At 39.1% G+C, this 25,683-nt stretch overlaps 1 protein-coding gene across 4 annotated transcripts in view; it reads right to left on the bottom strand.

Moving 5' to 3' along the window:
- koko (cyclin-Q) overlaps window positions 1-25,683 on the bottom strand; it is a 109,589-nt gene that overhangs the window by 55,881 nt on the left and 28,025 nt on the right. For all 4 annotated transcript variants that reach the window (XM_067148297.2, XM_067148300.2, XM_067148298.2 and 1 more), the window contains one exon: window positions 7,546-7,643. In XM_067148297.2, coding sequence (XP_067004398.1) covers window positions 7,546-7,643 — 98 coding nt within the window. The remainder of the gene's footprint in view (window positions 1-7,545; window positions 7,644-25,683) is intronic.

A 25,683-nucleotide genomic window follows, 5' to 3' on the forward strand; every position in this document is an offset into this window, starting at 1 on the left:
GATCAACCTCACTTTATTTTTCATTAACATGCGTGAACAAGATTAACTTCACGAGTGAAAGATTCTTATTTCATTTCAATCCAATTGATTACATTGAACAGTGTTCAGACTAAGAAATATGTCGTGTGGAATAACTTCAGATTATGCCAAGTATCACAAACTTTAGGTGGCTATTTATTAGGTTGACTTTATTGACATTCGACGATAAGTTTCTAGTGGCTATTCACTTTATGAGTTTAATTTCCGATAGTTAAACTTGTGTGCTTATTCGAACTTAGTGACATTTTGCCGCATAGAATTCATTTCAAATGATTAATGACATAACACGGGATAGATTTCAGTGACATTCTACTGTGTGATAATTCTTCAGTTATACAGTTCTTATGTGTTATAAACCTTGTTGAAACCGTTACCATATTCTTTTCTCATCTGTGCAGAGGCCGCCTTTCATATTAACACATCCAAGGCTTAACGGTGTTCGTTCACGTTTATCATTTAGATGGTCTGTTTCAACGCCCTTACTTCTACACCGCATGGATCTTCTAGAAATTCAAGATCTTCAAGAACTTCCATCGAGAGAGGAATGATGGTTCAATGGTGCAGAGAGGAGGAGCAGCCGGAATTCCAGGACATCGCCAACCCTAGGACGAGGAAAGAACACTTCCCACTATTTCTTCTCTACAGAGGTGATATAATTTTGAACTTATTAATAAATTCAGAAAAAAAACTTAAGAATTTTTTTTTTCAAAGAAAAACCATCTCCTTCTGTAGGCACTTCAAGCAGAACGGTACACACCCTGCGTTTCTCATGCGCATCCAAGTACCATATTTACTGTTACAATAGGTAGGCCTAAACGTTCTCACAGGTACTGCTGGATCTCTTTCTCTGTATATATATGTTAATTTGAGGTAGAAAATAAAGTTCCACTGCAATTTGATTATTATTTTTAATCACATTTTTACCTTCACATTCCCTGAAACAATAATTTAATTTGTATTTAAAAAAATATGGTTATGGCGGGACTCGAACTCATGTTGTCGCAGTTCGCACACAAGTATGATGACCACTCGGCCACTGCTCCACTTGTCTGTGTCGCAACTCTTCAAGTATATACGCATTGCATTAGAATCGGGGGATTCATCAATTTTTCTGAAATTATTAGGTTACGGACCTGACAAGTTTAAGTAAAATGTGTTCGCATTTTCGTGTTCTATCACCTCCAAGTGGTCGTAAGTGGATCCTGCCTCATGACATTTGTTCTCATTTTCTTTGAAAACGAAAGAGTACTGACCTAAACCCTTATACACGAGTTACTGTTGAGTATCCCCCAACAAGTACATTAGGCTTGTTGAAATCGATTGGACGCAGGGACTGACCTCTCCTTGTAAAATCTACAATCAACTACTATACTGAAGAGACTGATAAGTTTCAATCTGTTGGAAACTCTAACCTATTTACAATATCGTCTACTACCTTGTTCATTATGGTTTTGGTAATTAGAAATCTTTCTTCTGACAACTCTAAAAAGTCATTATTTCTTAGTATAGGTCGTCCTTTGCCTTCTTTAGTTTATAAATATCCTTCATACAGCAGTAAAGCTTCAAACATCTTCTAAACGCCTCCATTTTGAAATTTTAGCAGCTGTTAGGAAGTTTAAGACAGGGCTGCTGCCAGGTTAATTTAACATAAGTATTAACAATTTGTTAGAGTTAAAAATTCTTGATGAGATGACCATTTTGTTAAATTATGTGTTAAGTCTTCTTAACAGCAGAGTTAACATTCAACATTCGTTGAAGAAACCGGGCCAACGAGTTGGTACACATGAGAAAGTGGCCTTGTTGGTGCCTCAGCACAAACTGCAAATGTTCTATGATGGCAAAGAGCTCTGCACTATACAGTATATACTACAGATACTTAGAAGGGAGATCTTGGTGCTGACACCATCGGAAATGAACGAACATCCAACATTCCCTCCTATCTTAGAACCGTCCAGAGTCGCACATCCAGACATTGGTCAACAAAGTCGCAGAAACACCTCCGATGAACAGAGGCGTCTGTGTTCACCTTTGGGCCATGGTATAGATCTAGCCATACATTTGGTTATGGAACTAGACATGAAGGTACCTTGCTACAGGTACTGCTGATAGCCACATCCAACTTACGACACAACTGGTTGTGTGGCATTTGGCTGGTTTTCATACTGCTAGTGGTATTGGTTATTAAAGAGTAGCCTGGACGTTGTGCCATTTTACGAATTTGGGTAGTGTACGTGACGAGTATCTGCTGCTGTCTTCATCATGAAGATGGAACTCACGTTTCAGCAAGTAGACTGGGAATCGGGGCTAATACGGAGAGCTCTGGTTGCCAGCCTGACTCCACTATGGTGTATCTATCTACAAGGTTCAGCACAGTTCTTGATGCCGACCCATACACTGCACTACCATAGTCAATCCATGATAGAACTGTAACTGTGTAAAAGCGTGCCATTAAGGGGCTGATGACCTAGGTGTTAGGCCCCTTTAAACAACAAGCATCATCATCAAATTTGTACTGGGTGAGTTGGCCATGCGGTTAGGGGTGCGTAGCTGTGAGCTTGCATCCAGGAGATAGTGCGTTCAAGCCCCACTGTCAGCAGCTCTGAAGATGGTTTTCTGTGGTTTCCCATTTTCATACCAGACAAATGCTGGGGCTGTACCTTAATTAAGGCCACGGACGGTTCCTTCCCACTCCTAGACCTTTCCCATCCCATCGTCACCATAAGACTTATCTGTGTCAGTGTGATGTAAAACAAACTGAGAAAAAAATCAAATTTGTAAAGCCAGTGAGGTCAGTTTAATTTTTTTAAATCTTGGAATTTGGTTGCTGAGTATGACAGGCAAAAAGCTGTCATCTGATTTTGACACAGTTGAACCATGCAGAGATAAATTTCTGATCATCATTAAGGAACTGGTTTCTGGTAAGAAGGTGGTAGAAGAAAAGAAGAGGAGTTGGGAAGAATTTACACTAAAGATGGAAGCAGATGTAAGTGGCAGTAAAAGGATGCTGTATGGACTTATAAGAAGCTGGTGAAAAAGGAATATGGGGAACTGTTAACACGCCCAGAAGAGATAAAGAGAAGATGGAAGGAGTATTCTGATAACCTATTGAATGTGAACAACTCTACAGGGGAGACAGAAGCAATACAGTGTGAGGACTCAACAACAACAGGATGGTGTAACAATGTGGGAGATGGAGTTAGCGGTACAAAAGATGAAGATGGGAAAAGCAACAGGAATGGATGAAATCAGTGTTATAATGATAAAGGCTGTTGGACCTGATTGTATGCAATGGTTTTACTGACTACTAAAGTGTATGTGGAAACACAAATGTGTACCAGAAGACTGGAAAAATGGGATAATAATACCAATGTTTAAGAAAGGGGACAAGAAAGTTTGTGGTAATTGTATAGAGGAAATCACACTTATATCACAGGTAGTTCAAATACTGGAAAGGATATTAGAAAGAAGAATGAGAAGAAAGTTTGAAGGAGAGTTACCAGAGGAGCAATATGGCTTCAAGAGTGGAAGATCTACAGAGGACCCAATCTTTAGCATGAGACAGCTGATGGAAAAGAACTAGGAACATGGAAAGGACCTGTTCATGACTTTCATGGATATAGAAAAGGCATATGATAGTGTCTCCAGTGAGAAGGTTAGGGAAATCATGGTTAAAAAAAGACGACTCGGAGGAGAAATGTTAGAAATGGTGCAAGCACAGTGTGAGCAGAGTACTGACCCCAGGTGGAAAGAAGAATAGTTTAGGAATAAGACTGGACTAAGACGGGGAGTGTGCTGTCACTTCTTTTGTTTATTATGGTCATGGACGAAATTGTAAAGGAAACAAAGGAAGCCTATGGAGATAAAAAAGATGAAGATACTGCTATTTGCAGATGATGATGTGATCTGGGGAAAGAACAGCAAAGAAATGCAACAACAATTAGATGTACTGAAGGAAAAAATTGAGAAGGCTGGCTTGAAAATCAGTACAGAGAAAAGCAAGACTATGGTGATGTCGAGAGGGGAAAGGCTAGGAAAGGGCGCTTTGAAAATTGGAAGTCAGAGTCTGGAAATTGTGGACAGCTTTAAATATCTAGGAAGTGAATTCATGCAAAATGCTAGGGTGGGGATGGAGATTAGCAGGAGAGTATAGTAGGATAATGCATTCTACCAAAGTGTAAGAAAACTCGTTTGGAGCAAAGAAGTACCAAGGAAAAGTAAAGAGCTAATGTACACAATGTACTATGTACTCACACTGACTTATGCAGCTGAGACTTGGAATTTGACTAGCAGGCAAGAGAGTAGAATTCAAGCCAGTGAGATGAAATTCCTAAGAAGGAAAGACAGTGAGGAATGAAGATGTTAGGAAGGAAGTTGGGACAGGAAAGCTAAATGAGAGAGTTGAAAAGAATAAACTAAGGTGGTTTTGACATGTAAAGAGGATGGAGGAGAATAGAATTCCAAGACAGATGCTGGAGGCAAAGTGCGAGGGCAAGAGAGCAAGAGGAATACCTAGAACAAGTTAGATTGAATAAGTGAAGAGTGGCATAAGAAGACAAAACTTAGATTGGGACAAGATCATGGAAGAGGAATGGTGGAAGGAAAGAAGAAGATGGAGAAGTGCCATAAATACCCCAACCCGGCAGGAGCTGGATAAGGGGAAATGATGATGATGATGATGATGATGACAAAACATGATATAAGAAAGTGCAGTGAGAATATTATCTTTCCTTTAACACAATGAAAATGTGAAAAAGTCATAAAAACATTTAAAACGAACAATTTTCTCCTCATTTTGAGGATTGTTTGTACATTTGGTTCCTTCAAGAGTATAATAATAGGCATACCTATTTCTGGCAAAATTCTGACGGGAAAAGTAATATTTTTCCACAGAAATGTAGGGCAGAAATATGATTTTCAAACCAGTGAAGGTCGGTTGAATTTTTTTTTGAAATCTCAGAATTTGGTTGCTGAGTATGACAGGCAAAAAGCTGTCATCTGATGTTGACACAGTTGAACCATACAAAGAGAAATTTCTGAACATCGTTAAGGAACTCATTCCTAATTCCCAAATAAGTCTACAATGCAGATGAGATTGGTTTGCTTCACTGGCTTTTGACAAAAAGGATATTTGTTCATCGTGCTGAAGCTAGATATGCCAGAAGGAAAAGTGGCTAAGGGCAGAATCACTTTCATATTTTATTAAAATGCAACTGGTGTCTGCGTAAAGTGGAGTTTTAAGTGATCAATAAAGGCCTTCAGAAACATTAAACTTCCAGTTTATTACAAAAAGCAAAACAGAGCATGGATGACTACAGTAAGTTGCAGAAAGTTCTATGAAATATTTGTATCTTTGGTCAAAAAGAAAAAAAAAAAATGCTCATGAAATGAAAATTGCTGCAAGGAAAAAAAGTCCAATTTACTTTGAATAACTATTCAGGTCACCCAGATGCAAGTGATTTAAAATCAAAAGATGTTTTTATCTGTGTAATGTTTTTACCCCAAATGTAACACCACAATCACAACCCAATGGACCAAAATGGTCAAAATGTACTACAAAACAAGCTTGCTGTACAAGGTTCTGTCTAAATATGACAGCGTGAAGAAGTCCTTAAAAAATTAACATAAAAGATGCGGGGTTTTTTCCTTGCAAATGCATGGGAATATGTTAAACCTGTTAGCAGTTACAATGGACATTAAACATTTGTTATCATTATTTATTCGTAACTGAGAAAGTAACAGTTTATGAGGCAACTTATGGTAATATAATAAACACTGTTAGAGCAAAAAAGAAAGAGAGAAAATGAGAAAACTTTCAGTGTTCATAATAACAACAAAGGAGATACTGAACTGCATGAGCTGCTAGATATGATCACTAAAAAAACTTGACACAATGTTCACCAAGTTTTTGAGAGATGATAAAATAATCAAAGATTGAAGAAGAAAGGAGAGGATGACAGGGAAGAAGAAGAAGCAGCTGTTCTCAACCTCCATTAAGCAGGGAAAAGGAAATGTGTCTGCAGAGGAGATTAAAAAAAAAACAAAAAGTGTTGTGTCATTTTAGACAAAGAAACAAAAGAAGAGAAGCAGTATTTTACTCCAATGGAATAAAGTCTAATGTACTGTGTTTTAATTTGCTAGAAATATCCACCCGGTCTAGGGAGCCAAGAATAACGGCCGAGAGGATTCGTTGTGCTGACCACACAACACCTCATAATCTGCAGGCCTCTGGGCTTGGTAGACCATGGCCCTTTGGGGCTGTTGCACCATGAGGTTTTTTTTAGAAACATCCAGCATTATTTCAATACATTCATTCAGTTTTCTCGTATGTTTTGTATGTATTACGTAAAATACACACATTTTTCACAATTAAATGTATTTTTATTAATACCTTCCAACAATCTGGCATTTTTGTCAATTCACCACTGCCCTGATCTGATATCGGCTCAATTAATGAAAACCTTATCTGTCGTGGTTAGCGAGTAAACCGCCAGGTAATGCCAAACGTGTCTGCATACCACAGTAGGTAAGTAAGTACAAGATGTAGGCTTGAAGTATAAGCATAAAGTACGTTCAACCATGTTTCTACCTGTGTTGAAAGATGAATATGGTGTCAGCAATTTTCCATGTGCGTAATATCAAGTAGCGAGAGTATTATAAGCATTTATTAAATAATAACTATGCTGTTCTGTTTTGTTCTGGGTTGTAGATTGGGATACAATAAAATATCTGGTGTTATGCATGTTTTTAGTCCATCAAAACAAAATGATTTCATTACTTGAAGAGTCCATTCTTCTTCAGGGCAAAGGAAATCCAGAGAGATTTTCAAGCTCGGAAATCTCCTCTCAGACTTTCAAAAGTAACAGACACCTACTGACGGTGAGTGTTTTACTGTAATTCAGTTCCGCGTGTAATCTCTTGCATGTATTTTGAATTTAAAGTTAACAAGCTCCTTTAGAAGTGTTTTCCAGTTTAACAATAACCTATCTCAAGGGCGAGTTTGTTTTCTGGACTTTTATAACATTTGTACAGTAGGTCAAACTTTTGGGACACCAAATTCAGCTGATTAAACAGTGCCATGCCCGACTTCTAGTTATTCTGGACATCAATACTGTTAAAACAGAATATATTCTCATAATATACACTTTTTAGGAATGTAATTTGAGGGAGAATATCTTCTTCCATTCTGTTTGAAAAGTCTAAACCAGCCAGTGTTCATAATTTCCATTTTCCAGTGTATTCCCTTTTTTGAAGGCTTTCAGCGAAAATTAGGGTAGATGTGATAAGCATAAAGTACGTTCAACCATGTTTCTACCTGTGTTGAAAGATGAATATGGTGTCAGCAATGTATCACTTGCATCAGCAGGAATCAATACTTGTAGGTTGCCTGAAAAATTGGGTGGGTATAAGACTGCAAAATAATAGGTGGGAAACTTAACTGGTGTATATTTTTCCACATAAATAAGAAATTAATTAAATAATTAATTTGAAAACAGCAGGTGAACTTACATAACTGTCATATCCACTATTATCAGCCTCTTTGAAGAACCTGTGATATAAAATGGCAGCAGTGGCAATAGTTAAGGGTTGTGCATCTAATTTCATGCCTGGAAAACAAACAAATAAAAGAAAACTTTAAACAAAAACAATAGCTTTAGGAATATAAATATTAAAGACAAATGAAAAGATACTACAAAATGTCATACATGTCAGAATTATGGAAAAGTACACTTTCCTGACAAAAAAGCGATAAGCTGAAATTTTTTAAAAGCCTCAGAGTAGAAGAAAAACTGAAAGGAAGACTCACATTATCATAGAAATTTCATGGCTAGTTAATATAATGGAAATTAACATATCATTTTCCAATAAATAGACACACTTCTATGCTTTTAGAACAATTATGTAAATGCAGCTAGTCCTAACACAAGAGAACTGATCATCATCATCATCATCATCATCATCATCATCACTGTTGTCACCCTTTCCCAACTGCCTGGGTCAGATATGTAACAAGGTCCCTATCTCTATCTGTCTAACCATTGTTCTTGCATTCATCAACACCTCTCGTCTGTGAACTATCCACCACTGCGTCTTTACACTGGTTTCTTCCTTCCTTCATCATGTGTCTGTAACATTTTAGCATCTCTGTCTATTCTAGACAGAAGTCTCTCAACTCCAATAACACTCCTCATGTCATCATACTGGTACTGCAGGTTTTCAAGTTTCTTTTTTTTTAGGCAACTGTTTAGGAATTTCTATTTGGCTTCTTTCTGTTTGAATTGAATTGAAATGCAAAGACGTACAATAGGACTTCACTTTGTCCCAAATGTCTTCATTAAAGTATGCAACTGTCACTTCTTGTGATGTAGAACTTGCCACATACGTTATAAGTAGAGCCCGGATTTCCATGCAAATGCATGTTTTTAAATAAGCTACATCATCACCATCATCAATGACCCACTCCAGTCGCCCGGGTGTGGTTAACAAGCCTCCTCCACTCCTTTCTGTCCTTTCACTTTTCCTGCTCCATTACTTCCGCCACATGCTTAGTAAACATTGACGTAAGCCGGAAGTCCCCACGCCAACCTCTGCAGTTCTTAGGAATAAGATGTCCCAGTTATAAATTGCTATAAATTGAACCTTAAATTGTGCATTACTAAATTACGGCTCATTTTTCGTCCCTGTTAAACAAACTAAGCAAAACTTGGATCACACTCCTGTGAAGCCGCATTGCTGTGATAGCATCATACAAACTTTGGTTTTGCATGACACCTCTTCCGTTGTTATCGTGAAATTTCCTACCCGGAACACTCACTCGTCACACGATTTCATTATCACAGTGGGCAATCGTTAGCAGTTATTGAAAGACTTCAACTGCAATCATCGCACGGAGAAGTAGCTGCGGCAGTTACAGATAAGTTTAAGAAAGTGATCCGTTCAGATCCTGATTTTGAATTGAAATGCAAAGACGTACAATAGGACTTCACTTTGTCCCAAATGTCTTCATTAAAGTATGCAACTGTCACTTCTTGTGATGTAGAAAGGTCATTTTCTATGCTTAGGAATGTGCTGACAGACAAAACGGATGAGCTTAAATAAAGACAATTTGGAGAAATTATGGTAGTTGTTGAACAGTGTTTCAGAAGGAACTAAATTTTGATAGTGCATATTTTCTAGTTTATTGTGCATGTTTCGCAACATGAGAGTGCATGAATGCATGCATATTTTGCGATTTGATAGTGCATGGAAATCTGGGCTCCAGTTATAAGTAATGGAAAGGAACAAACAAGTGCAAATCAAGTTACTGTATATATAGAAAGACAGGAGCAGTGACACGAACACATACGAAGAAAAACATTATAATAAGTCGGTAGGGGAAAAGGGAGAAATAGAAAGAAAATACAAAAGGACAAGGACGACAAGGACAATCTCCACATGTTCATGCAGAGAAATAAAATGGCGCATGGCTATAAGTACTGGGAGTGTCCGAGGACATGTTTGGCTTGCCAGGTGCCGGTCTTTTGATGTGATGCCTGTACGCGACCTGTGCGTTGTGATGAGGATGAAATGGTGATGAAGATGACACGTATACCCAGCCCCCGTGCCAGCGGAATTAACCGATGATGGTTAAAATTCCCGACCCTGCCCGGAATCAAAGCCGGGACCCCTGTGACCAAAGGCTAGCACGCTAATCATTTAGCCATGGAGCCGGACTGTTCATGCACTGATGTCTTCTGACTGTTTGGTTCTCTCCTCATCAATCAAAATTCTTCTACATCTTTTCTCAGCCCCTGATGAGCACATTTCTGCTTCCCAGCTTTAGCAGGAAGGTGGGCTTTGGCCATCTTGACAGATATCCCGTCTTAATATGGGAAGTACACGATAAGACGAAAGCCCGATAAACAAAGGATAAAGGAAGAGAAAAAGAATGAATACAGATGGTAAAAGTCCAGGAACTCAGGACAAACATAAAAGGGGAAAAGGAGCCCAGTGCGTCAATATGTAACAGAAAGGAACATACAGTGTACTGTGCCTTTCAATTCTTCTTCTACCGGGCGAGTTGGCCGTGCGCGTAGAGGCGCGCGGCTGTGAGCTTGCATCCGGGAGATAGTAGGTTCGAATCCCACTATCGGCAGCCCTGAAGATGGTTTTCCGTGGTTTCCCATTTTCACACCAGGCAAATGCTGGGGCTGTACCTTAATTAAGGCCACGGCCGCTTCCTTCCAACTCCTAGGCCTTTCCTGTCCCATCGTCGCCATAAGACCTATCTGTGTCGGTGCGACGTAAAGCCCCTAGCAAAAAAAAAAAAAAAATTCTTCTTCTTCATCTTTTCCTACGGCTTTTCCCACACCTGTGGGGTCGCGGGTGCGAACTGTGTAGCACATGTGGATTTGGCCGTTTCACGGCCGGATGCCCTTCCTGATGCCAACTCTATATGGAGGGATGTAATTACTATTGCGTGTTTCTGTGGTGGTTGGTAGTGTAAGGTGCTGTGTGAATATGATGAGGAGAGTGTTGGGACGGGCACAAACACCCAATCCCCAAGCCAGAAGAATTAATCAGAAGCAATTAAAATCCCCAACCCGGCTGGGAATCGAACCCGGGACCCTCTGAACCAAAGGCCAGTATGCTGACCATTCAGCCAACGAGCCAGACTGTACTGTGCCTTGCAATGCTCCTGTATAATTTTCTTGCACTTAACAGGCACTTCATCCTTCCACAAAAGACTTCTGACACTGTGGTAGAATCCTGATTACTGAGCTCGATAGCTACAGTTGCTTAAGTGCAGCCAGTATCCAGTATCTGGGGGATAGTGGGTTCGAACCCCACTGTCGGCAGCCCAAAAGATAGTTTTCCATGGTTTCCCATATTCACACCAGGCCTGAATTAAGGCCACGGCCACTTCCTTCCCACTCCTAGCCCTTTCCCATCCCATCGTTGCCAAACAACCTGTGTCAGTGCAACGTAAAGCAACTTGTAAAAAAAAAAAAAAAAAAAAAAAAATCCTGATGCGTGTGTAATTCTTGCTTTGAGATAATTTTCTATGTTTGCGTCTTGTGACAGCACACTTCCCAAGCATCCAGTTCTCAGTTTTCAATTAAGATCTTTCCTCTTCTCAGTCTATTTTCCCAAGTAATTATTAGTTTTTCTCTTCTCCACATTAATCTTCATTCTAGCCTTCTCAATTTCCTGGTTCGAGACACTTAAATGGTCCTAAACCTCCTATTCATTCTCTCCCCAGATTACTAAATACAAACAACATAGCATTCAATTTCAGAATGGTTGTTCTTTCTTTTACATTCTGCACCATATAACCATGATGAACAGATGTGAGGACATTACGACATTAGAACATACGAGAACTATGCAAGTTTATTGGTGAAGTGTATATTGGACAACTGTATTTTAAAGAGTAAGACAAGAAATATTTTATTATACAAAACCACAGCACAGGAAGCGGTACACAAAGTTTGACACTGATTCTTCTCTGTACAGGTCCATTCAGATTTTGTGTCAGGAAGTGTACAGAAGCACAAACATTTGCTAACACAATCCACTACAAATAATGGTATATTACACCTACTTTCTGCCTACCCATACTTAGCCACATACCACCTTCTTTTATGCGGCAGGAAAGAGCACTTGTATGGGAGTATAAAAAAGTACAGAAAAATTCTCACCTCCCTGTTCACCCAGACATCCCAACCATCAGTAAAGGAAGGCTTCGCTCTTGTCACTCACCCCTGGAAACTGCAAGTATGAAAGTCGGCAAAGGCTTTAATACTAAAGACTGCTCAAGACAAACATGGCAGTTTAATGCTATGCCGGAACAACTTACGATACTGTGCACCTCGACCAAGCCACCTGGCTTTGAACTGCCACGCAAGATCTGGTCGATTCTGAACCGAATAAGAACCAACACTGGCAGGTGTGCTGACTTCCTGCACAAGAGGAAAAAAATAACTTCTCCAAGTTATGATTGGGGCACTAAAAAAGCAGACTGTTCACCATGTAGTTCGAGAACGTCCTCCAAGAGCTTTCCTCGGTGATCCAATAGACTCCTGGTTATGACGGAGGGATCAATAGACTATATTCGTGGCATGGATATTAGTTTGTAATTTAAGATAATTGTAAATATTAATTTTTCGTGATGTAGCCATATGCTAAATAAAAATAATGGTATATTAGTGTACGAGTATTTGTATCAGAAGGTTTGAAAAAAAATTGGTAATATTATTTAGGACTTCTGTACCAATTAGTGAACATGCTTACTTCCCTACAACACCACGTTAATCACAAATGTCTTCAGTTACATCTTTTTGATGTACATATCAGTGTACGCTTATCTTTTTCAAAAAAGTTTTCCGTACTTAGACTACTCTATATTTTACTGCATGTCCTTGCTTCTGTCATCATGAGTTATTTTACTATCTCAGTGGAAATATTACTATAATTCCTTTGCAATTTCATTTATGAATTCAAATCTTTCAGCAATATTACAATAGCAGTACCAGTGGTTGAGTTTACTCTCTGAGGACACAGAGCAGTCTTAATGGTGCACTAGGTGCCAGCGTCCTGGAAAGGTGTAGCAATCCAATTGATGAGCCTAATGCTACCTGGGGTAAAAACCAAACACCACGGCATAACAGCCTCGAAAGGCCTACCTAATGACCGCTGCTCAGCCCAAAGGCCTGCAGGTTACGAGACGAGTGTTCTCGGCCATTATTTTGGCTTTCTAGACTGCGGCCGCTATCTCACCGTCAGGATACCAGTTGCTATGAAATGGGAGTGGGCGTCTTGGACATATTCCGAGTCATGGCCTTCCCTGTGCTTAGACGGCTAGGACTATACAATCCACTGTGGTCCCTAACCCGTTACAGGAGAAATCCTCACTTGGACTATGCGTAAGTAAGGGTAGTATCACGCTTCCTAGCATTTTTACAGAGCATGCTCAGTATATTTTAAGCAAGCCTCGGACCTATGGGAATTACGAGTCTCACTCCCAATTGACAGGCGACGGACTCCTTGGAAACAACTTGGCGAATAAAATGGAATTCAATGGGGAGCTATCAATATTAATGGGGCTTATGGAAGAAAGAAAGTAGAACTGGCTGAGTCAGCAGAGGAGGATGCATCTGGATGTGTTAGGAGTTCATGATATTTGAATAAGGGAAGATAACGAGGAAGAGATATGAGACTATAAAGTGTTCTTGACGGGGGTTAAAAAGGGAAGGGCAGAGTGTGGGTTAGGACTGTTCGTCAAGAATACACTTGCACACAAAATAGTTTCTGTCAGGCATGTAAATGAGTGAATGATGTGGGTAGATTTGGCAGCTAGAGGAATTAGGAAGAGAATTGTCTAATATGAGGGTACAGATGAGGTGTTTTTTTTTTTTTTTTTGTTATTTGCTTTACGTCGCACAGACACGGATATGTCTTATGGCGACGATGAGGGAGGAAGGGGCTAGGAGTGGGAAGGAAGCGGCCGTGGCCTTAATTAAGGTACAGCCCCAGCATTTGCCTGGTGTGAAAATGGGAAACCATGGAAAACCATTTTCAGCGCTGCCGACAGTGGGATTCAAACCTACTATCTCCCGAATACTGGATACTGGCCGCACTTAAGCGACTGCAGCTATCGAGCTCGGTGGCCTTAATTAAGGTACAGCCCCAGCATTTGCCTGGTGTGAAAATGGGAAACCACGGATAACCATCTTCAGGGCTGCCAACAGTGAGGTTCGAACTCACGATCTCCCGAATACTGGATACTGGCCGCACTTAAGCGACTGCAGCTATCAAGCTCGGTCAGATGAGGATGAAGTTGACGAGTCTTATGAAGGATTGAATGACTTTGTAGTCAGGGTCAACAGCAAAAATTGGATCGTGCTAATAGGCGATTTCAATGCAAAGAGTTGGAAATAGAACTGAAGCATACGAAAGGATGATGGTAAACGTACGGAAGTTATGGAAGCTAATAGGAATGGGAACCTTTGCTGGACTTGTATGCTAGCATGGGATTAGCAGTTACGAATATACTCTTCAAGCATAAGGGTATTCATTGCTACACGTAGGAGGGTAGGGTCACCAGATCCACAATAGACTCTATCATAACTGACTTTGAATTCAAGAAAACTGTCGGAAATGTCTTGTTTGGAATCCTCAAACCTAAATTGGGCAGTTCATTTTATTCTTCAATTTGTATTTTATGGGTTTGTATTCAGTTCGAGGCTTGCTTAAAATGTGGACAATTGGGATTGTTAGAATTGATGGTAGAAAGAGTTCCTGGTTCAGGGTACTTACAGGGTTAGACAAAGCTGTAATCTTTCACCTTAATCGCCATAAGAACTCTCTGTGTTAGTGTGACGTAAAGCAAGTAGCAAAACAAAAAAAACAAAAAAAATCACCTTTGGTGTTTGTAGTTTACATGGATCATCTGCTTAAAGGTATAAAATGGCACGGAGGGATTCAGTTAGGTGGAAATGTAGTAAGTAGTCCGGCCTATGTTGATGACTTGGTCTTAATGGCAGATTGTGCCGAAAGCCTCCAGTCTAATATCTTGGAACTTGAAAATAGGTGCAATGAGTATGGTATGAAAATTAGCCTTTCAAAAGCTGCCTCTGTGGATCAGTGGTAGAGTGTCGGCCTCCGGATCCCAAGATAGCGGGTTCAAACCCGGCAGAGGTAGTCGGATTTTTGAAGGGCGGAAAAAAGTCCATTCGACACTCCATGTCGTACGATGTCGGCATGTAAAAGATCTCTGGTAACACATTTGGTGTTTACCCGACAAAATTAATTAAATCTCAGCCATAGACGCCCAAGAGAGTTTCGGTTTACTCGGTCTGCCATCTAGTGGGGGCCAAGAGTAAAACGGAACATCGAAATTGACGAGCAGACAGCCGGATGGCGTCAAATTGAAATGTCTGCACACGGTAGCTGAGGCCATACGATTATTACTATTTTAGCCTTTCAAAGACTAAACTGATGTCAATAGGTAAGAAATTCAACAGAACTGAATATCAGATTGGTGATACCGAGCTGGAACAGGTAGAAAATTTCAAGTATTTAGGATGTGTGTACTCCCACGATGGTAGTATAGTAAATTAGATTGGATCTAGGTGCAGTAAAGATAATACAGTGAGCTCGCAGTTGTGATCAACAGTATTCTGTAAGAAGGAAGTCAGTTCCCAGAAGAAACTATCTCTACATCAGTCTGTTTTCAGACCAACTCTGCTTTACTGGAGTGAAAGCTGGGTGGAATCAGGAGATCTTATTCATAAGTTAAAAGTAACAGACATGAAAGTTGCGAGAATGATTGCCGATACAAACAGGTGGGAACAATGACAGAAGGGTACTTGAAATGAGGAGTTAAAGGCTAAATTATAAATGAACTTGATGGCTGAAGCTGTACGCATAAATGGGCTTTGGTGGTGCAGTCACGTGAGGCAAACGGAGGAAGATAGGTTACCTAGGAGAATAATGGACTCTGTTATGGAGGGTAAGAGAAGTAGGAGGAGACCAAGACAACAATGGTTAGACTCAGTTTCTAACAATTTAAAGGTAAGAGGTTTGGAACTAAATGAGGCCAGAGAACTAATTACAAATAGAGGTTTGTGGCAGTGGTTAGTAAATTCACAGAAGCTTGCAGACTGAATGCTGAAAGGTATAACAGTCTATAATGAAGATGTATGTATGCATGTATGTTAATTAGATTTAATAATTGTGGATGATCACGTATTATACCTTTATTTTCCTTCATATGTTTTATTACAGGTTGGTTATGTAATTTTACTTATTACCGGCTGCACATTTTAACATTAATTCCTTGAGCTATTTCCTTCTGAGTTATGTTTTTAAAATTAATTATTATTATTAAACTTGACAAAATATGAGTTCTTGGTACTGTGCTCATTTAGAGGTCACTGCACATTGTTAATTATGCTGTGCTATCTGTATGGTGTCATCTTGTGAATTTGAGATCTATTGTATATTGCTAACTCCTGGTATACGCATGTGCTTTCTTCTGAGTTTATGTTCTTATTTATTGCTTATGAAATATTCCAACTGGGAATTTTAATATTATTTGAATAACATGTGGACAAGATTTTGTGTAAGCAATAGTGCTGTGAATGGTCTCTTTGACGTACCAATGTTCTGTGAAGATTATTAATTGATTTTATTATTTCATCAACTCACCAATGGTATTCTGTTTAAATTTTATTTGTGGTCTTAATATCGACTGGTTCGTAGCCCAAATGGACCTCATTTTAAAAATTTATTTTGCCAATCTCTAATGTAACTATTTAATATCATTTCCTTTCATGTCATTTCATTAATTTGCATTTTAAATTCTTACTGGTTAAATAAAATTGTACCGGGCGAGTTGGCCGTGCGGTTAGGATCACGCAGCTGTGAGCTCGCATCCGGGAGATAGTGGGTTCGAACCCCACTGTCAGCAGCCCTGAAAATGGTTTTCCGTGGTTTCCCATTTTCACACCAGACAAATGCTGGGGCTGTACCGCTTCCTTCCCCACCGTTGCCATAAGACCTATCTGTGTCGGTGCGACGTAAAGCAACTAGCAAAAAAAAAAAAAAAAAAAAAAAATTGTAGTGAAAATTTGTTTTGACTGAACAAGAGGCAACCATGTGTGTGTTACATATTGTTCTATCCCTCTTTCTTCTTTAACATCGGGTCAAGTGGAATTGCTCTTTATTTATTGTGTTGGCATGTCACTAAGTTATGAATAGTTAGGGACCTGAAAAAATCGCATTTGCGATAAATGCGAATTTTAGAATCTTGTACTGAATCCAATCCTATGGTAATTCTAATGTGGAATAAAATAATTTTTACGCATAAACAGAAGTGCAACAAAATGCAAAATTAGTATGAATATGTGATTTGGTGCGAATTATGCAAAAATGTGCTATTTTACTGGCGAAAACAACATATTTAGGAAAAATCGTCAGAAATACTCAAAATATGATGCATAAATCTTTCGACCGTTCCGATCGATGAAGAAAAGTAGCTGACCGATTGCTGTTTGCTGACTTTAATCGATATTTACAATGGGAATAGCATGGGGAATAAGATCTGTATCGATTATCGAAATGTAAATCGAGTGTCACGGAAATAACGAGATACATGCAGCGTTGTAGAAAGTCCAGCGATCGTTTAGGTCATGGGGCGCATGACAAAAACTGCGCATGAAAGGGCTCAGCAATATGCAAAGGATGGTTTATATGCCACAGATTCAGCAACACTGTTTTGCAAGTATTGTAGTTGCCGAGTTGGTTGGGATAAAAAAAGATAACATTGTGAAACATGTTAAATCAGAAAAACACGTGGGTAAGCGACGCGATAACAAAAGTACAACCCCTGCTGCTACTACGTCTCAAAGAAAGCAATCTTCTGTGCTTACACAGTTAGATAGTTGTAAACGACAAAAAATTTCCAGAGATAACTTCTTGAAACGCACAGCTGAAGTATTTGCCAAAGCAAATATACCTCTGGAAACACTGGAAAGCAAAGAGCTAAGAGCCTGAATTACTGAGTTTTCAAATGAAGAGCTGCCATGTAAGAGAAATCTACGTGAAGTATATTTACCGGGTAAGTTTTGATTTCATTGATCGGGTACGGTTTAGGTATTACGACATCGAAACCATGCACAAAATTGAAGGATACCTACCGAATTTGAGTGCGATTTCCATATCGAACTATCTTATCCGTACCTGTAATTTTAAATTATTTTGTTATAATTTGAGGTCTTTCTTCCTTTCTAGAAGTTGCATCTGACCACCAGAAAAGAACAGCAGAGGCTCTAGTGGGGAAGTACATCAACATGCTCTGTGATGAAACTACAGATAGAATGGGCCGTTGTGTTTTTATCATCATGTTCCAAGTCCCAGCCGGATTGAAAAGAGAGCTGCACGTTGTTTCTGTAAACTATCTTGATGCAGGAAATGCTAAAAACAGCGTTGTGCTGTTTTAGAAGCTCTGCGCAGTTATAGTGTACCATATGATGCAGTTACAGTGTTTGTTAGTGAGAGTGCCCCGTACATGACCTGGTGTTATGAAACATTAAATGTGGTCATAAGGGATCATTTAATGCATGTAAAGTGCTGGGCACATAAGATCACCTTGGCTGGCAATAGTTGGGTCGCAGTGATGACAGATTTAAATCATGTGGTTGCGATGGTAAAGTCTGCATTTTTGAACACAAGAAAGTGAAAATATAATTATTTACAATTCTTAACATCAAAGTAGAGTGCTTCAAAGGAAGCAAAGCTTTTTCCTGCACCTGTCATAACCCGATGGAATAGCTGGTTACAGGCTGTCTTCTATTTGAGTGCTTATTTTAATGATGTAACATTTTTCAAGGTCTGACATGAATGACATCAACAACTGTGGTATTAAGTACCTAACTGATCTGAGTGACCGAGAAGTGAATAGGCTTCACTCCCACATGGTTTTTGTCACAGATCATGCAGCTGGATTGGTTGACCTCATTACTGAACTTGAAGGGTCTCTGTATCCTACCTCTCATCTCCTTTACCCCAAACTGCATAACCTTGATGCCAGTTTTACCTTCATTTGTGAGGGGAATTTTTCTGCGGCAATTAATGATGCTTTGATTAAGCTCACTCCTCTACAGCAGGCTGCATGTAGAGACACATTTGTCAAAGCTGCTCATTCTTCACAGTGCAAGCTAGCCACATTGAAAGCTAAAGACCCCAACCATAAGTGTTTTGTGTCAAATTCTCAAGCTCTGTATCCAAAAAATATAAATTAGATGAGCTTGAGAAATTGTTTGGAGTAACAGATCTCTCATGAAACAATATCTGGTCTGGTTACTGTTCTCAGAAACATACAATTCAAACCCAGATGAAAGAAAGTGAAAAATGTGATGTCATGCTTGCATTAACTGCAGTTTAGACAGAGTTCAGCATATTTGCTAAATACTGTCTGTTTGTGGTGACGTTCTTAGTCTCTTATGCTGCCGCTCAACTCCGATAGATGGGATTACTGCTGCGTACCGAGTATAACAGCCTGACTGAATATTGGCGGGAAGTAGCTGGGGAGTTAGAAAACTTTCTTCTTTAGCACGTCATTCCTCATTCATACATTTTCTGATACCGTAATTCACTGGTTCATCATAGTATTCCACCTATTCGATCCCTACTCTGACCCGCTGTTTTGAATGAGCAGTGTGCATTCTTAAGGCAGAGGCTCACTTAGTAGTAATAGTAGTCTAGAATTACAATTTAGCCATATTCCAAATTATAGCACCACAATTAACTAAATAACTCAAAATTCAACCCTGAAAAGAGCCGTTTCTGAAAAAGAGCTTCTCCTTCACTTTTATTAAATTCTACATTCAATTTATTCAAAATTAGCAATGAAGGGGAAGTTTCACGTCTGGCTAAGATGAAAAAATTGCCTCCAACTCAAGATAGTTTTTTCCGCCGCCAGTGTAGTGATTTTCCGACTCATTGGGTAGTCCTAGGAAACAGATTAGTAAAAGGGCATAGATTTTGCCCCGGGACTCTCCACTATTCGATCCCCCCACTCCGAAAAAAGACTAAGAGTGTTCACGGAACACAACTGTCTGCGGCCTGGTCATTCCAGCTCTGGAACTTTGGACTGTTAGATCGGCAGCGTAGTTCTGTTTGTTAAAAGTGAGAAAATGTGTGTTTTTTCATTTGAATGGGTACTCCATGTGAAATCATTGCTTTTACTCGCGCCATTCCTACTGACGCCATTGTAATGACCTATGTTCATTTCAGTTGGGAAGACCATTAAGACAGTCTTTCTGAGGATGTAGAAAGGCAGGTGGAGATTGAGTGTCTGCCATTATAATGAAAACTCCCTAACAAGATTTTGACTGATGGTAGGCAAGCAGGCTTACCATTACAATGAAAATTTCCTAAGGCAGTCTTCATATGAGAAAAAGATGTTTGGTGATTTCTCCATTGCGTTTCTAGGGTAACGTTAGGAGCTATGCAATTTAACCCCTATGCATCCGTAAGCGGACTGGTACGCGCTCGAGCGACTGGGCCAGGACTCCACAAGCGGACTGGTACGCCGGGATGCAAGGTCGAATGTTGGAGATATTTGTGACATCTGTTGGCATTTTCCGGAAACATTTCTAATTGAAGTCTGTCCTTGGTGTCTCAAAGTGTCACCAGAGTGCTCTGGTATGCAACTTTGGCAAAGAGAATTGATTAAAATATCGATCGAGAAATCTGTATTCTGTTGTTGACAAGATGGCTGACTGAGAAGGAAGTTGCTTGCTCGCGCGAAATGCTCAGTAATAGCGAAATTCAAAGCATATTTGATGTTTTAGGCTCTCATTTCAGCAGTATTAGTGATCCTGTGCGTGAATGAAAACGAAATATATCACCAGAGATCTTTCGCGTAGTAATATCGTACGACATGGAATGCCGAATGAACTTCCTTCCGCCCCTCAAGATCCTATTGCGACTGCCGGATTTGAACCTACGACCTTGGTACCTGGATGTGAACACTTTACCACTGATCCTCAGAGTGAATAATAATAATAATAATAATAATAATAATAATAATAATAATACACCAAGAGAGACATACGGCTGTAAGTTCGTATTTGGGATATAGGTTCGAATCTCTTCATTCACTTACTCGTGATTTGTTTCCCATTAATTCCTTATTTCCAAATCAGGCAAATGTTAGGCTCATGTCGTATTGGTTCCCTATTATTTCCTTATTTCAAATCAGGCAAATGTTAGGCTCGTGCCGTATAATTAAGGCCATAACACACACTAAAGAACTTCTGGGGTGAGATAAGGTAATGAAAAATTTAAGATTTCAAAGGGATTTTTTATGTGTTATATTTCTGTATTGTTCTGTTTTTGATGTCATGAGCAATAGTGTGGAATTTCTCAATAATATACAACAGGTCCCGTGATAATACGCGCAGTCGATCACCCACTATACTGTTTTAACCGAAAGCTTGCAACACCCAGGTTGCATACTAAAAAGTTGGCGGATTCCTAGCAATGTCAGAGCAAAGGGCGAGTGGATGCATATGGGTTAATACAGTCTTGCTCATAACATGTACACTACCTAAGCTAGAATTCTGTATACAATATAGAATTCCGTAGCGAAGCATGGGTATATCAGCTAGTGCCCTATTATTTACAATATTATGATGATATGAAAGATTGCTACATTCTGGTAGAAAAGAATGTTCCCTTTTCATGCTCGTAAGTTGCTTTTTCATGGGTATTCTGTTTGGTTTTTGGAGGGGTTGATTTTCCTTCATGCTTGAACTGCCAAATGTAACTGTGTTTCAAATAGAAAGGAAAATCACTGTTAGCCTCTTGTTTCAAAGTGGAAAGTACTTCCTTGAAATACCAGCAAGCTGAATAGTGTACTCATTTGTAATTACATTTATTCATTTCAGGTCGTGAAATAAAGTTTTCATAGTTCATGCATTCTTTTTCTCTGTAAATGTTTAATGATCATCCTCGTAAGTCACAATGAAGCCCTTATTTTACTAACTGTTAATTTCAATTTCTTTTCTTTCTTTTGACAATGTGCATGTTCAAAGTTTTCTCAGTTTTCCTCATCCGGGATTGAACACCATGAATAAACAAAAGAGAATATTATTTGTTAAAAGGAGGAATACCAGACTATGAAAGGAGTATCTGTGTTCAAAGCTCTCCCAGTAATAAAATAGGATATGTTCTCACCTTCTGCACCTGAACAGTATAAGGGCTCTGATGGATCTCTTCAATTCGATATTACTTGGCTTGAAAGTGTCAACATCCCTGGATCGTGGTTCCTTTCCTTTTCTGCAAACCATTACTATACGGAATGTCATCCAAATGGAACAATAAAACATATCAGCCATTATCATAATTTAAGTCCTCGAGTGATGGCTGTAAATAGCTGGAATAGGCAGGGAATACATTCAGCACAGCGTTATCTCCCTTTCTCACCCGGGTAAATACGTATCATTCACTAAGTCAGGGCTAAAACTCTCCGTACAAATAAAACTATTAACACCAGGGGTCCAGTTCCTCCTCTCAATTACCTCCTTCTTCTTATCTGCCTTTGTCCACAGGACCTGGCGGTCTGTATCCTCAGGTAACCTACACCAATCCATATATTAAAATAATGATGTTCTCTCTGTGAAAAAATAAACTTGCTTGTATATGTACTAGCCTACGAGCAGAAAAACTTGCCAATGCCAGTTTTTCTGTTCCTGTCACTTCTATTGTTGCACCCATACACACAACAAAAATCCATGATAAAAACAGTTACATTAGGCAACTTAACAGCTAACTCACTGGGTGAATACATACTTATGACTAGCAAACCCACTATCTCCCAAATGCAAGCTTACAGCTGTGTGCCCCTAACCGCATGCCCAACTCGCTTGGTGCAACTATAGTCGTCCCCGTGTAAGGACGTACCCTAAGGGTGCAACCTTACCCTTTCTCCCCTGTAATATTAAGGGATTGATTTATAGTGACTTTTCTTGCTGTTGGGTCTTTTTCAGTGTCGGTAACCATACAGTTTAGGGACCCTACTTGCCGATACGACGTCTTACTGTTACCGTTAATCTGGCACGTTGGCAACGTTCAGTATCTGTTCTAGCGTGAATTGCGTGTTGCCACCGGATTGCCTTTAAAGTCACTAGCGATACATTTGCGAGAATATTTAAAGTATATTTTCTTTTTCTGTGGGATTGTAAATCTATCTGGCTAATACCAGGTAAGTAGAATTGTGGCATGTTCGGACAATGCATTTAATAACATAGTTTGCGTGAAATGATGAGCACATCATTTTATTAATTACGTTCCTATTTCGTCCCATACTTATACGAACAGAATTCGATTGGGATGTCTAAGAAGGAAGAAAAATCTGCAAGAACTCCTCCGAAAAGGAAACCAAGGTTACGTCCTTTACAAGCATCAGGTCAAGAAATGCTTGTACATTGCTACGAGCAATTGAAACACGAAGACGATGAAGAAGGTATCAGTCGTAGTGATACGAAGCTAATGGCAAGAGTTGTATTATTAACTGGGGTAAGTGTTCGTTTTTATCTTGTTTCTATGATAAGTTTCTGGCATAATGACAATCAGTTGAAATGGAGCAGTATTTCATTCTGAACCTAACCTAACCTGATCATGTAGGCCTAGGCCTATACCATGTCTTGTGTCGACTTCGATACGGTTTGTAGACTTAACCTTTGTGTATTCCTGTTGACGTGTATGTAATATATTTCTGTGTGTGTATTCTTACAGTGTAGTTTCGGTTTAGTCCAAAAAGTAATAGGAAATTTCAAGAAGGGAGTTGAGTTTTCTACACCAGGTAAACGCCGGAAGCGTGAACATCCAGTGACCGGCATAGACAGTTTTTCTAAGGAAGCGATAGCAAGGTTTATTTATGATAAATTACATAAAGGTAAGGTGGCTTCATAAGGAATCTATTGCAACATTATTTATAGAAATTGGCACGCAGGTCAGATAAGCTCCCAGAAATGTTTTGTGCATGTATTGTCATACAGCTCTTTTGAGTCCCTTAAAACTCTCTTTTTTCTTCCCACAGGAGAAGTCGTAACTGTAAGAAAGGTTTTCGACCACATGAAAGCAAATTATGACACTTATTTGTACAAGGGCTCCGAAACATCTAAGAAGAATTTTGAAGGCCATGGGGTTTGTGTGGAGTAAAGGTGATCCCTATGCGTATGTTAGAGAAAATGAAGACATTTGTTTTAAGAGATTCTGTTTTCTGAGGGAATACATGCGTAATAAGGACAGTGAGAAACCAAAACCTGTTGTTTTCTTGGACGAGACTTGGATTTTTATGAATGGTGAATATATATGTTATATATTACATTTTATATAAAAAAATCTTGGAATAATTTATCTTCATCAAGTGTCTTTGGTTTCAATTGTGCATTTCTCTTTCAGGGTCACCCACATACTCCTGGAATAAACCACACAAATCTGGACATGATGTTCAAGGAGTAATTCGTCGACCTGTGTGAGGGAGGAAGACTGGTTATTGTTCATGCTGGAACGAAAGATGGCTTTGTACCTGGTATGTTCTTTCTTTATTTTACTTCATTTTATTATAGTGAGGTGATCTTTCTTTACATAGTTATGAGGGTATTTAGGGTTTGTAGTACGGATGTAGGGGGGGGGGGGCACATAAGTCTCTGATAAGACCCCAACTTAAGTACAGTTCCTGTGTATGAGACCCTCACTAGGATTACTTGATTTGAGAACTAGAAAAGTTCAAAAGACAGAAGCACGATTTGTTGTGGGTGATTTCTGACAAAAGAGTAGCGTTACAAAAATTTTGTCGGGTTTGGGCTGGGAAGACTTGGGTGAAAGGAGACGAGTTGCTGGGCTAAGTGGTATGTTCCGAGCTGTCAGTGGATAGGTGGTGTGGAATGACATTGGTAGACGAATACGTTTCAGTGGTATTTTAAAAGTAGGTAAGATCACTGTACAGTGATAAAGTTGATGAAAAGTGGGGCAAATATTTGTTGTTTTTTTTTTTTTAAGAAGGGAGTTAGGGATTGGAGTAATTTACCAAGGGAGATGTTCAATAAATTTCCAAATTCTTTGCAATTATTGAAGAAAATACTAGGCCTATCCCTGAAACTACATCTTCCACCTGGGCGACTGTCCTAAGTGCAGATCAATGGTGACTGATTGATTGAAATTGACTGGCACTAGATTAGAAGTGGCATTATAACTTACCGCTCATTGAGCTCTGTATGTGGTTTTTGATTTTGACTTCTCCACTGTTAAGGGATCTCTTGGTTATTAAAGACTTGCAGGTATTCACTTTAGGCCAATGATTAACCTTAGAGAGGTACTTCAATCAAAACTTACTCAGTGTATTTTCATATAATATTACTGGATATTTGTATCAGTAAATTACTTGTATTGTACGCCTATTTATTATGTTTATTCTGCATTCGACAATCTCCACCTGAATCAGTGCTTGATACCTGACCGTTAAACACCTTCCAAGCTTCTTATTTCTTACTGCCTGATATAGGTTCAGTGTTCGCAGCAATTACATTTGTTCTAAGGTATTGAAATGGGTGTTTATACTTATATCTTTAATGCAAGTGATCGTGGACTTCTAATAGGCCTACTAATGGAGATACATTCATGAGAGATGTTACGATAAAGTAGTGTAAGTAGTAATTCATTGACTTCATCATCAGGTGACTTTGCTACATAGTAGTTGGTTTCACTTAAAATCAGACAGCTTTTTGTATCGTTCAACAGAAATCATATTTTTAGGGAATACTTTTTTTTAGAAGAAATAACTTCATACTAAAACTTAAAATTCTTACAGGTGCTGATTTGATATTTGCTACAAACTTGAAAAGAAATCAGGATTACCATGGTGCTATGAACAGAGAGAAATTTCAGATGTGGGTGAAAATGCAATTAATCATAGGATTAAGAAATATAGGACCCTGTGTTATTGTAATGGATAATGCACCATATCACTGTAAGCTTGTTGAGCATCAACCAACAACGAAATGGAGGAAGGATCAATTAGTGATAATTATACTTCATTGAATATTTCCTTCTACTGAATGATGTTTAATGATGTTACAGAAATTAATTTTTATT

Source organism: Anabrus simplex, chromosome 5 (genome assembly GCF_040414725.1).
Source record: "Anabrus simplex isolate iqAnaSimp1 chromosome 5, ASM4041472v1, whole genome shotgun sequence".
NCBI lineage: Eukaryota > Metazoa > Arthropoda > Insecta > Orthoptera > Tettigoniidae > Anabrus > Anabrus simplex.